The 13,401-nt window shown below is 35.9% G+C and overlaps 1 protein-coding gene and 1 long non-coding RNA gene across 2 annotated transcripts in view; one reads left to right on the forward strand and one right to left on the reverse strand.

The window, feature by feature from the left end:
* Nucleotides 1–2,750: 2,750 nt before the first annotated feature.
* LOC122219108 lies at nucleotides 2,751–5,333 on the reverse strand. Its single transcript, XR_006202265.1, has 3 exons — nucleotides 5,039–5,333; nucleotides 4,798–4,923; nucleotides 2,751–2,987 (listed from the first exon to the last, which is right to left on the reverse strand). It is a non-coding gene; the product is annotated as an uncharacterized LOC122219108 (long non-coding RNA).
* Nucleotides 5,334–5,514: 181 nt separating this feature from the next.
* UFL1 (UFM1 specific ligase 1) overlaps nucleotides 5,515–13,401 on the forward strand; it is a 33,242-nt gene continuing 25,355 nt past the window's right edge. The window contains exons 1-6 of the mRNA XM_042939383.1: nucleotides 5,515–5,656; nucleotides 6,913–7,058; nucleotides 8,130–8,158; nucleotides 9,027–9,124; nucleotides 9,827–9,941; nucleotides 11,514–11,644. Coding sequence (XP_042795317.1) covers nucleotides 5,580–5,656; nucleotides 6,913–7,058; nucleotides 8,130–8,158; nucleotides 9,027–9,124; nucleotides 9,827–9,941; nucleotides 11,514–11,644 — 596 coding nt within the window. The 5' untranslated portion in view covers nucleotides 5,515–5,579. The remainder of the gene's footprint in view (nucleotides 5,657–6,912; nucleotides 7,059–8,129; nucleotides 8,159–9,026; nucleotides 9,125–9,826; nucleotides 9,942–11,513; nucleotides 11,645–13,401) is intronic.

Below are 13,401 nucleotides of genomic sequence, written 5' to 3' on the forward strand. Positions count from 1 at the left end.
AGAGTTCAATAAGAGAAGATGGCCAGGATATCTAGAGGTCTGGAAATTCTTTCAGGAGATCTAATGAAGGATCTTAGATGCTAAACTTAGAGAAAGAAAACAAGAGGGACATACTGAATATCTGAGAGTGGTCATGGGAAAGATATATTAGAGTCATTCTGTTGACTCTAGGAAAGAATACGGAAGTTACAAAGAAATAGATCTTGCTTTAGTATAGGGAAGGAATTTCTGTTAAATCTGTCCCAAAATGAATTAACCTACTTTGCAAAGAAGGGAATACTTCATCACTTCAAGTGGTCACACAAAAAGTACATAATCTGCCAGGGCCTTGCAGAGAAATTATTACTGTGGGTGGATACTAGCATGAATGATCTGAAGAGGCTTTCCTGCCCTAATACGCTGTGATTCTATGGTCCCTGCGTAATTGCTGCCTACCTCTTGAACATTATTGTAATCTCTCTTTTCACTGACTTATCTTCTATTCATTTAATACTTGATCAGTTCTTTGTTCTTGCTCCCATTATTCACATTTGTTCCTGAGGTATCCTACAATCTAACTTCCATTGCTATCATAGCAGGAAAAAAAAAAAATCCCCTCTTAAAAGTCATAACCTCTTTGCTTTAATAGTCAATGGGTTTGCATTTATTTTCATTCTCTTTGACCCCGTAGAGGTATTGTTAACTATTCCACCCTCTATACCTTCTTTGCTTCCCTTATTTCTAGTTCTTCAATTTCATCTTCTTTTTTCTGACCTTTTGGCTTTTCTTTCACCCATAAATCATAGTAGCTTCCAAGGGTATTGATGCTTTCTATGTATAAGATTGAACTGCCATCTTTGATGGTGGTATCAAGGTGCTTGTTAAATCCCTAACTACAATAAGGTAATATCAGTGACAATATTAACACAATGTCTTTGTAATTTCTCTGCAATGACTTGGTTAAGAATACACATTTTGCAGTTGCTTGGGTTTATTTTCCTAGTTGAGTTGGAAAAAGTACTTCACATTTTATTGTTTTATTTTCTAGTAAACAAAGAAAAAGTCTTCAAATTTTATTAAAAGTATGGTTTACCTTGGAGGAATTTTACAGGATCACATCTCATATCATCAAAGAAACCATCAATCCATATTACAAATGTTAGAATATTTTATTAGCCTTTGAATTTAAAATGAATCTGAGGATGGTTTCTCAATCATGTACCTAGTGTAGCATCCGTACACAATCATGTACCTAGTGTAGTGAAGGACCATGAGTCCTTCCCACATAATATACGTGTCAAAAATTTGACGTAAGTCTGTAGACACAAGCTGTTAGAAAGGTTTTTTTAGAGAAATGAAGCTTTATTTTCCAATTCTACATACAGTTTGTTCTTAAGAGGAATCTCTCATCTCTTATTCAGTAGCCACTTGTACTGTTTACCATTATCCTATTCATACATTAGATTACTTAAAGCTCCTCTACTCTTTATCATGATGTTAGCCAACATTGAAATAGTCCCCTTTCATTCTTATTCCCCACTCAAAATAACTGACACTGCAGTTAAGGTATAGTTGTTAGGTGCAGATAGTTGTTTTGAGTCTCATGATTTCAGAGTGAACAAATGTGTGCCTTTATCAAAGATTGAAACCAGGACTGTCCAATAGAGCTCTTGTTGAAGATGAAAATGGTTTTCTATACTGTTCCATAAGATAGCCATGAGCCACATATGGCTATTGCACATTTGAAAAGTGGCTATTGTGAATGAAGGACTAACTTTTATATTTTATTTAAAGTTTTAAACTGTTTTTTAAGGGCAGTTTTAGGTTCATAAGAAAATTGCAAGGAAGGTATAAAGATGTCCCCTAGATTCTCTGCACCCACACATATGTAGCCTCTCCACTATCAAAATCCCCTCACCAAAGTGGAACATTTGTTATAAATGATGAACTTACATTAATACATCATAATAACTCAAAGTTAATTGTTTACATTAGGGCTCACTCTTGGTGTCCTACATCCTATTGGGGTGGACAAATGTATGATAACAACACACATCCATCATTATAATATCGTAGTGTTTTCCCTGCCCTAAAAATCCTCCAGGCTCTGCCTATTCATCCCTCCACCTTCCCCAACCCCTGACAATCAATGGTCTTTTTACTGTCTTTATAGTCTTGCCTTTTCATAATGTCATATAGTTGGAATCACACAGTATGTAGCCTTTTCAGATTGGCTTCTTTTATTTAGCAGTATGCACCTAAGGTTCCTCCATGTCTTTTCAGGACTTGATAGCCCATTTCATTTTAGTGCTGAATAATATTCCATTGCCTGGATGTATCATAGTTCATTTATCCATTCACCTACTGAAGGAAATCTTAGCTGCTTCCAAGTTTTGGCAATTATGAATAATGATGCCTTAAATACCTGTGTGTAGGTTTTTATGTGGACATAAGTTTTCAACTTCTTTGGATAAATACTAAGGAGTGCAAGTGTTCAATTGTAGAGTAAGAGTATTTTTATATTTTGTAAGAAAGCACCAAACTTTCAAAGTGGTTGTACCTTTTTGCATTCCCACTAGCAACAAATATGAGTTCCTATTGCTTCACATCCTCATCAGCATTTGGTATTGTCAATATTCCATATTTTGGTCATTCTGATAGTTGTGTAGTGATATCTTATTTCAATTTGTGTTTCTTTGATGACATGATACAGAGCATCCTTTTATAGGTGGCTCTGCCATCTATACATCTTCTTTGGTGAGATGCCTGTTAAGGTCTTTGGCCCATTTTTTAATTGGGCTCCTTGTTTTCTTACTTTTGAGTTTTAAGACTTCTTCGTATATTTTGATAGCAGTCCTTTATCAGAAATGTCTTTTGTAAAGATTTTCTCCCAGTTTATATCTTGTCTTCCATTCTCTTGACTTTGACTTTAGCAGAGCAGTTCTTAATTTTAATCAAGTCCAGCTTATCAGTTCTTGCTTTCATGCTTCGTGCCTTTGGTATTGTATCTGTAAAGTCAGTGATATATCCAAAGTCATCTAAATTTTCTCCTGTTATCTCTATGGGCTTTATAGTAGCATTTTACTTTTAGATCTATGATCCAAATGTAATTTTCTTTTTGAGAGAGAGAGTGCAAACACAAGCAGGGGAGAGGAGCAGAGGGAGAGAGATAGGATTTCAAGCAGGCTCTGTGCTCAGTGCAGAGCCTGATGCGGGGCTCAATCCCATGACCCTCAGATCATGACCTGAGCTGAAATCACAAGTTGGACAGTCAACCCACTGAGCCACGCAGGCACCCCACTCCAAATGTAATTTTTATGAAGGCTTTAAGTTTTGCATCTATAGTCATTTGTGTGTGTGTGTGTGTGTGTGTGTGTGTGTGACTATCCAATTATTCCAGTAACATTTGTCAAAAAGATTGTATTTTCTCCATTGTATTTCTTTTGTTCCTTTCTCAAAAATTAATTGACTATATTTATATTGGTCTATCTCTGGACTCTCTATTCTATTCCATTGATGTATTTGTCTATTCTTTGACAAATACCACATTATCTTGATTAGTGTAGTTTCATAGTAAGTCTTAAAGTCCAGTAATGTCAGTCCTCCAACTTTGTTCTTCCATATTGTGCTGGCTATTCTAGCTATTTTACTTCTTTATATAAACTTCACAATAAGACTGTTAATATCCACCCAACAATTTGTTGGGAAATTGATTGGGATTGTATTGAATCATAGATCAAGTTGAAGAGAACTGACATCTTGAAAATATAAGATTTCCTGGAGTTTTCCTATCCATGAACATGGAATACCTTTCCATTTATTTAGTTCTTCTTTGATTTCACTCATCAAAGTTTGTCATTTTCTTCATATAGATCTTGTACATATTTTGCTAAATTTATGCCTAAGTATTTCATTTTTGGGGGTGCCAATGTAATTTTGGGCATGCTAGTTGTATTGTGTTTTCAATTTCAAATTCCACTTGTTCATTGTTGGTATAATTTTATTTAATTTTAATTAACTTTACTTTAAATAGCTTCATCTTGCTAGTGGCTACCATTTTAGTCTAGGATCTAAAAAATACAATCAGTAATTATTCCTTTTTTTAGGAATTATTGCTTTTTAGGAGTAAATGTAAATGTTATTACTATACCAAAGTAAAATGCTGCACCAAAACAGTTACACTGACTTGTTCATTTAACCTATACGGAGTATACCAGGGTACTATGTACCCGATGTCATACTAATGCTAAGGAGCACCGAGGAGCTCAGACTTAGAGACGTAGTAAGTAAAAATTGCAATGTAGTTTTGCTTGCTATTAGAGACAATAATAGCATTTAGCTACTAGACACCATATATATAATTCCTACAATAATTGTAGGAATTTAAAAAAAGGCTTCATTGAAGAGTTTTATTTAATCTGGGACATCATGGAAAAATAAGTTACAAAATAAATGGGGGCATGGTGCAGTGAGGAATAGGACAGGCATTCCAGAAAACATACTGAAAGGGTTTGGTGTGTCTAGGCCACAATCCACATGTGGTGTGCAGCAGCTGATGCTGCCAAAAAGTAGACTCCAGGCTGACAGAGTCCTATATAGTAAGTAACAAGTTTGGATGCCAAGTGATCACATGGTATGCTATATTTTCCCTATTGTTCTACTTTTTATAGTTTATATTAAGTACTAAAAAAAATCTGCTTCATTAGACTTATAAGTTGTTTATGGCAAGATCATATCTGCCTTACCAACCAATGTAATCCATGGTATCTGACAGAGAATGAGTACTTCAGAGTAAATTACTTCAGAGTAAATACCCACCTTTTACTGATTTCAATGCAGAGTAAAGCAAAATAAAGGTGCCCTTTGCTTCCTCCGTTTCATCGGTAGCTATATATGCATATTATCATATGTTCCTATTTCATTACTTGATAGAGCCAATATTCCCTATAGGAGAAACGGGAAAGAATGACATTCTAAATCTAGAATAACAGGAAAGCAATTCCCAATCTTTAACGGTACCCAAATTAGTCATCTTTGTGCAAAAAAATAGAGTACCTACCTTCAGTACTGTCTCCCATTTGTCACCCAAAAGGTACAATTGCTCTGTGTCCATATAAAAATTAACATAATTCACTACGGACTGCTCCTTAATAGCCAGCGAAGAAGAGATACTAATCGCAGGCACAGGCACATCTCCTCCCCTTTCCTCCCCCAAAAACAAATGAAGGGCACAAGAAAAATAAAAGTAGTTAATTTGATCAACACTGCTCTTAAACACTATTGACAATACAAAAACCTAAAGTAACACTTTACTAACTTGAGCCCCCCTGCATCCCGCCTGCCATATTCCAGGAACCTAGCCACCTGGCTCCCAAACAAGGCCCTTCCGCCTCACAACAAGCAGGACGCTCCCCGCCACGTGAGGTGGGCGGGGCTGAGGCTGTTCCGGCCCGTCCCTGCCGGAGCGGGGCGCGCGCGTTCGGTATCTGCGTCGGGGGAGGAGTCTCTTGTCCCTCCGCGCGGCCCGTTCCGCCTCGGCTCCCGCTTCCTTTAGGCTGACGTGTCGGCAGTTCTTCGGAACCTCTGCGAGTAGGGCCGGGATGGCGGACGCCTGGGAGGAGATCAGGCGGTTGGCGGCTGACTTTCAGCGGGCGCAGTTCGCCGAGGCCACACAGAGGTGCCTGACCCTCCCTTTTCGTTGCAGAATCCAAAATAGCCCCTGGGTAGTCACGCCGAGATCTGAGGCCGCAGATCCCTGGCTCTGGACCCCGCACCTTCCCAGGCCGTGTCACCGATTTCGCCCTCACCTTCCTCCCCGAGCCTGGATTGCAGTTCCAAGTATAGTTCCCAGCTTTGAAACCCGAAAGCTACTACGCCCCGGACCATCCCCCGCCCCCAGCCATGCCCCAGCCAAGTGCTGCCGCGCCCCGCCCTCTTGATGGCTGAAGCTGTTGATTTCTCACTGTCTTAAGAGTGTCCCTCAGATCCTTATTTACCCAACCCCCTATGGCATCATTGATTAGTATGCACTTCCTGACCTAGAATAAGCTGGAAGGGAGAGGCAACAACAAAATGCAGTACTTTGTAAATGCCGTGTTGACCCTTTAAACATTTTGCCTTTTTTGTCCACCAGGAGAGTGTGCCAGGCCAGACCCATGGTCCCATCCGTCATTTTTAAGAACTCCCGGACACTGACATTTCTTGCAAACCCACCAACCTTGGCGGGATTGTGTCCTGGGCACCCTAACTCTGCTTTTTAATATTACAGAACACATAAACAATGTTGATAGAATCCTTTTTTATCCATTGACTATCTCTTACTTCGATGTTTTTGTTCCCAATGGGGCTTGAAGACCTTAATCCCTTAATACTGTATTTTGTAGTACTGAGGACAAACTAGGGCACATACTTAAGAGCTTGGATAACAGTTGTAGTCATGGTTTTCCTAGGCCATATCCCCTGCCTACAGACCAATAGTAGTAGGCAATTATACACTTAAAGAAAATTCCGGTTTGTTTGGTTTTGGTTTTTTTACTGAACTTAAACTGGGAATTGAAGTAAAAGTAGGGCTACCTAATTTATATGTGCTACCTAAATTATATGTGCTAACTTTTCTATTCAGATTTGAAGGGTACAAGCAGGCCTGTAGGAGAGAGCAGACTTGAAATTCTGTAATAGAATGGTTTGTACCAGTTAGGTACATGATTTAAGTTTATGTAAACCTGCTTACTCCCAAGAGGTGTGTGTGCGTGTGTGTGTGTGTGTGTGTTTTAACACATTGAATCAGTATGGTTATACTAATCAAAGGTACAGATTTTGTAATGTAAATCTTAGTGACTCTTTACCCAAACTTTTTTTAAAAGTTCATAAATTGTTAAGTTTGTTAAGCACCAAATGTATCAAGTGCATTTTAAAACTTCTTGTTTTCCTCAGGTTGTCAGAGCGGAACTGCATTGAGATTGTGAATAAATTGATTGCTCAGAAACAGCTAGATGTAGTTCACACACTTGATGGGAAGGAATATATTACTCCAGCCCAAATTAGTAAAGAAATGAGAGATGAGCTACATGTCCGAGGAGGTAAGTAATTCCTTAGTTTTTTTTCTTCTGGTTATTTGGAAGAGGGAAAAAACTTATAAAACATAACTAATAAATTATTTGAAGGATGTGGGACACTCTTCTCAATTGTTAATATGGAAATCAGCGTTAATGTTTTTAATAGCTTCAGGTAAAGATGATCATATAATTTAAATGAAGTCAAATATCGTCACTTTACAAAATAGCATCTTTTATTATTTTGAGTTATGTGTTCTGTGTGTGAATTAATCAACTGTTCCTATTCACAGTTCATGAATTTATTGCATGACGCAGGGGAGGGTACTTAGCTGTCTATTATCAGGTGGTAATTATGAAATGAGAACAGAGATTTTGAAGGATTATAAATTGTTGAAAATCAGAGCTATACTGCCACTTTTTAAAAAAAAAACTTACCTTTAAGTATTTGCAGATTAGGAAACGATATGGTGCTATACCTGTATATCATGGGAAATGCAATTATAAGCATATGAAAAAGTTTTTTTTTCTTTTTTTTAATTTGAACTACTGAGCAAATTTGAACACTTTGATTAAAATATAAGCAACTATGAAAACAGCTCTTCATTAGATGTTATCAGATATACCCTTGGTGTTGGTTCATCTTCCTCCATATTGCTAAGAAAATATTAGCTATAATTTGGAATACTTGACAGACTTCTTTTGCCAATACATGGAAATCTACTCATTCCAAAAATTTTTTAAATGAGTTCATCTGAATTTAATTGTCAGTATCACTTTGGTACAATAGATAAATTCTGCCAGGGAAGTCCATCTTAAATCCATAGATCTGGCCAAATTGTGTATCAATCAATTGATGTTCGTTATTGGCCTAATGTGACAAATGAAACTTCAAAAATAAATTATTGCCTGTGCCTTCAGCCATGAGGATGTATTCAGCTAATGGTTTGCATTTGAAAACGGTAATTATTGTAGCTTTATGTGCTTTCAAGAAGGGGGCCTTCAACTGTCCAAGATGTAAATCTATTGAAATTTACAGTTTTTGTCTGGTGTATACTTACACATGAATTAAAGTCAATGAATGTCTTTTCTTTAAAGGTCGAGTAAACATTGTTGATCTACAACAGGTACATTTTTAATTTATAAATTTTTTTCCTTTCTCAATTTTTTGATACTATGACTTAAGAATTCACTAATACTGGTATCTTATTTTGTGTATCTGTGAAGAAATAGTTTTATATCCCACACTAATATATTTAATTAATAAGTTCTGACATATTGAATTGATTTAATAAGTTCTTCTTTCTTAGTTATTTGCTTATTCTTTACCGAGTAAACTCATAGTTATGATTTTTCATTGTAACAGGGTTTAAGTATTTAGGGAGAAAAATAATGTTCATGTTTACTTTAGTATATGGAGGGAGTAAAGAAATATTTTAAAAAGAAGAAGATATTTTTATAAAATATAAGAGCACATGTCATCAACAAGTTACACTATATCCAAGAAGCTGGAAAATCTTGTGCAAATCCTGCCTATTGTATGACAGTACAGTTTCTTAATGCAAACTTTGCTAACAAGTGAAAATGTAGTTGTTCAGAAATGAAAGTAAATAAGCAATAAACCTCTCATTTTTATTTGACTGAGACTTTTGACAGTATTTCAAATTAATTTGAAATTCATCTAAGAGAAAGTAAGTTTTTAAAAAGATAGGTTGGGGCACTTGGGTGGCTCTGTCGATTCTTGGTTTCAGCTCAGGTCATGACCTCACCAATCATGGGTTCGAGCCCCACGTCAGGCTCTGTGCAGACAGTGCAGAGCCTGCTTGGAATTCTCTCTCTCCCTCTCTTTGCCCCTATCCCCCTCACACTATCTCTTAAAATAAATAAACTAAAAAAATAAAAATAAAAGTCATAGAAAAAAATGTTCTAATATATAGTTTCAAACTTAAGAAACAATATGAACTTATCACTAATAGAATTTTATTTTTTTTCCAGGTAATTAATGTGGATCTGACTCATATTGAAAGTAGAATTGGTGACATTGTAAAATCAGAAAAGCATGTTCAGCTAGTTCTGGGACAACTGATAGATGAGTAAGTACAATATTTAGGAGCACTTTTTTATGTTTCTTTTTTTTTTTTTTTTTTTTCCATAGTGTTTAAATTTAGAACAATTGTGACCAGTTTGGCATTTTATTTAGAACTCAAGTGCTGATTTTCATTTTTAGGATCATTATATTTAAATTGTAAGTGCTTGGGGCACCAGGGTGGCTCAGTCGGTTAAGCGTCCCACTCTTCATTTTTGGCTCAGGTCACAATATCAAGGTCATGAATTTGAGCCTTGCCTCAGCTCCGTGCTGAGCATGGAACCTGCTTAAGATTCTCTCTCTGCCTCTCCCTCTATCCCTCTCCCACTCACTTTCTTTCTCTTTCTCAAAGAAAAAAAAGTAAGTGCTTAATTGTATGGAGTACTTGGGAATAATAAAAACTTTGATTTTTTTTCTATTAAAGCAGCATAAACATAATTCTTACAATCTTTACTCTATGATCTTAATTCCGAAAGCAGATTTGTTCCAAAAATATTAATGAAAAATGCAGAATTTACATAGTTAAAAAAATCCCAGCATTTATCATTTGGTTAACCTTACATTAATTACATTGATAAGAAAAATAATTTTCAGAATATGAATAATGACTTATGTTTACCTAAACATACCCTATTCATTATTTTGTGAGCATACCTTATTGCACATAAAAGAGGAAAATAATTGTAATTTTTTTTTCTTTAACTATTAGCAACTATTTGGATCGGTTAGCAGAAGAGGTAAATGATAAATTGCAAGAAAGTGGTCAGGTCACCATATCAGAACTATGTAAGACCTATGATCTTCCTGGAAACTTTCTGACACAGGTACTTTTTCTTAAGAGCTTAGTGTCTTTTCAGGTAAATAAAGAATTTTAATTGGAAGAAAAAAACTAGACTTTTGTAGCATTAACTTTTTGCAAGTGTTTATTGATGTAGTTGTATATTTTGGGGATGCTTCCAATACATTGATGGCTCTGATGAGACAGACCATTTAGAAATGATTATTTCTTTGTTCTTAAAATAGTTTGCCATTTTAGAATTATAGACATTCATTTTGTATACTGGAAAGTGCATGTGCTTTGGAGTTAAACAGACTTTGATTTTATTCTGCTTATGCCACTGTTTAGTTACTCAATGTTAGGAAAATTATTTCACCTCTTTTGTACTTGAATTTCCATATCTTTAAAATGGGAATAATTGTCCTTTTCATAGACTTCAATAAGGTTATATATATGGTGTATCAGTGAGATGTCTGGCACAATGGAGGTACTCAATAAATGATGGTTTTGTTTTGTATTTACTGGAATAAATAAGGGAAAAGCCAAATCTCTTTTTAGGTATATATCTCTTTAAGAAAATCCAACTTACAAAAATTTACCAAACCATAATTGCATGAGATTAATTTATAATACAAACATATTTACTAACCTATTTTAAGAGAGTGACTTCCTATAATTGCATCTAAAATACAATTTGAATACAGATCTGTTTTACAGAGCATATCAGGAGCCTAAGTTCTATTTTAAGTGAGCATATATATATGTTGATCACAGAAAGTCAAAAAATAAATTTTTAGAACACTGTTTAAAGATATCAGAACAGCCCCAAATGATTTCATATAAAACGGTGCTGTTGACACATTTTGGAAATACATATGGTTTCTTAACATTTTTCAGTTCTAGTTTTTCTGAATATTACAGGCAGTATTCTAAAAAGTCATTAAGAAATGGTTTGAAATGCATTTTTTTATACCAGAAAACTATCAGCCAGGCTGCCTTGAGTAGTTTTAACTTATCTTGGGATGTGAAATATGTCCAGACTTATTTCAGATGTACCTGACCCCAGTCATAATGTAGCTATGGAGAAATACTCTCTTGGGGTTACCAGGAAATCATGTCTGCTAGTATAGATCTCTGGGCACAAGTAACTTACTGATAATTGCGTCCAAGAAGGTAACTTTTTAGTTATTACGTTTCCCTAGGTTTCAGCATCTTGGAATAACATTTATTTTACTCAGTGTTTGAAGCTCCAGATAGAGTCTTCAAGACCCATGTATATGTCTTACTGTCTATGTTTCAGGCTGCCTATATCTAGAAAAATTGGTTAATCATTCAATTTTATTTTACATTAGAAAAAGCCCTTCTTACCATGTAGCTAAGCCTTTTAACATATCTATTTGACTCATTCGGTTCTTTGCCCGGCTGTGAGATTTTGAAGTTTCCTAGATCCTAAATCTTCATTTTAGCTTATACATCCTATAAATTTGTGCTTGTTGAAATTTCTCAATCATGTGGTTAATACAACAACAGCATGCATTGTACCTTTAATAAGGCTATACAAATGTATATTTAGAATTTTGTTCTTTCAAATTAATAAAAATTCGCATTTTACCCTCAGGCACTAACACAGCGACTAGGTAAAATTATTAATGGACACATTGATCTTGATAACAGAGGAGTAATATTTACTGAAGCTTTTGTAGCTCGACATAAAGCACGCATCCGTGGACTGTTCAGTGCTATTACCCGGTAAGCCTGTTTTAAAGTATGTGTATTTTGGGGCACCCGGGTGGCTTAGTTGGTTTAAGCATCCAAGTTTTGACTTCAGCTCAGATCATGATCTCATGGTTCATGAGTTTGAGCCCCACGGTGGGCTCTGTGCTGACAGCATGGAACCTGCTTCGGATTCTCTCTCTCTCTCTCTCTCTCTCTCTCTGCCCCTTCCCTGCTCATGTTCTCTTTTTCAAAGTAAATAATAATAATAATAAATTATGTATGTTTTTATATTTCATTGATCATGGTTTGCTTTTTCTGTTCTATCAGGTTTTTTTCTTTTCTTTTTTTCTTTTTCTTTTTTTTTTTTTTTTATTAAAATTTCATTCAGGACTCTAGGATTTTAGACATATAGAAGGGTAGGTAGCTTCTGGGAGTGAAGATTCCAGAGCCCCAGAATGTAGCCAAACTCTCTTCAACCCACATCTCCTCCCACTCCCTACCTTAATCATCCTCATGACCCCAGATGCAGGTCTGCAGAATACCCAAATCAGTATATAGACTCATCCTGGGATAAGGAAAGAGCTTGCGGTTTAAAGTAAGAAGTCCTCATTCTATTGCATAATAACCATGTGAGCTGCAGCAGATAAGTCAGTCACATAAGTAAGTCCTTCGAGCCTCAGATGGGGCTAGATGATTTTAGAACCCTTTTTACTAAATATTTAACATTCTACAATTCAAATGAATAACAGTGTTAATTTCAAAATCACTTTAACTTTTCTAAAGTGAGAATTTCTGAAATGTTTGGAGCCTGAGTGACACTCTAATATAGAATTAAGAAAACCTACATTCTTAATTATCTCCTCTCTCCGGTGTCATTAACTTTACCTCAGTGGTTTTTGGATCCCATCAGTATTTAAGTATGTCCAGATTTCTCCCATTTTAAAACAGTCAAACCTCTCTCAACCCCGTATTCTACTCCATCTACCATCTTGTTTTGTTTGTTTCCATAAAGTGAACCTTCTCAAGAGTTGATGTCTACATTTACTATCTCGATTTTCTTCTGTCACTTCTCAACTCGTCCATCTGGCTTCTACCAACTTACAAAGCAATAATGTCAATGTCATGAACTCTAGTGGATACTTTCTGCCCTTGTTTTACTTGACTTTGCAGCACCATTTAATTCCAGTTACCTCTTCCTTCTTTCTTTCTTGAAATGTTGTCATTCCTTTTGTTGTTGTTGTTTTAATACTGCACTTTACTGCTTTCTTCTTACTCCTTTGGTTGTGCCTTATATGGCACGTTTTTCTGTCTCTTTCAAAACCCTTTAAAGTTTTGTTTCAGGCCATGTTTTCTTCTTAGTCCATTACTGTCTTCCTAGGTGACTTTACCTTTCTGTTTTTAAGTTATTTATTTATTTTGAGAGAGAGAGAGAGAGTATCTGTGTGTGGGAGGGGCAGAGAGAAAGGGAGAGACAGAATCCCAAGCAGGCTCTGCACTATCAGAGTAGCATTGGGCTTGAACTCACTAGCCATGAGATCATGACCTGAGTCAAAATCAAGAGTTGGATGCTTAACCTACTGAGCCACCCAGGTGCCCTACCTTTCTTTTAAATTTCAGACTTCTATTACCCACCCTACATCTGTATTGAAATATTTTAGAAGTCCCTCTAATTCAGCATATTTAAAATAACTCACTATCACTGAGCTACCCCACCCCACACCACCTGAATGTATTCTTCCACTTTTGTTTCCATTTTACTAGTAAATGTTATTATCAGTTGGTTTTCCCAC

The sequence above is a fragment of the Panthera leo genome, chromosome B2, assembly GCF_018350215.1.
Source record: "Panthera leo isolate Ple1 chromosome B2, P.leo_Ple1_pat1.1, whole genome shotgun sequence".
Lineage (NCBI taxonomy): Eukaryota > Metazoa > Chordata > Mammalia > Carnivora > Felidae > Panthera > Panthera leo.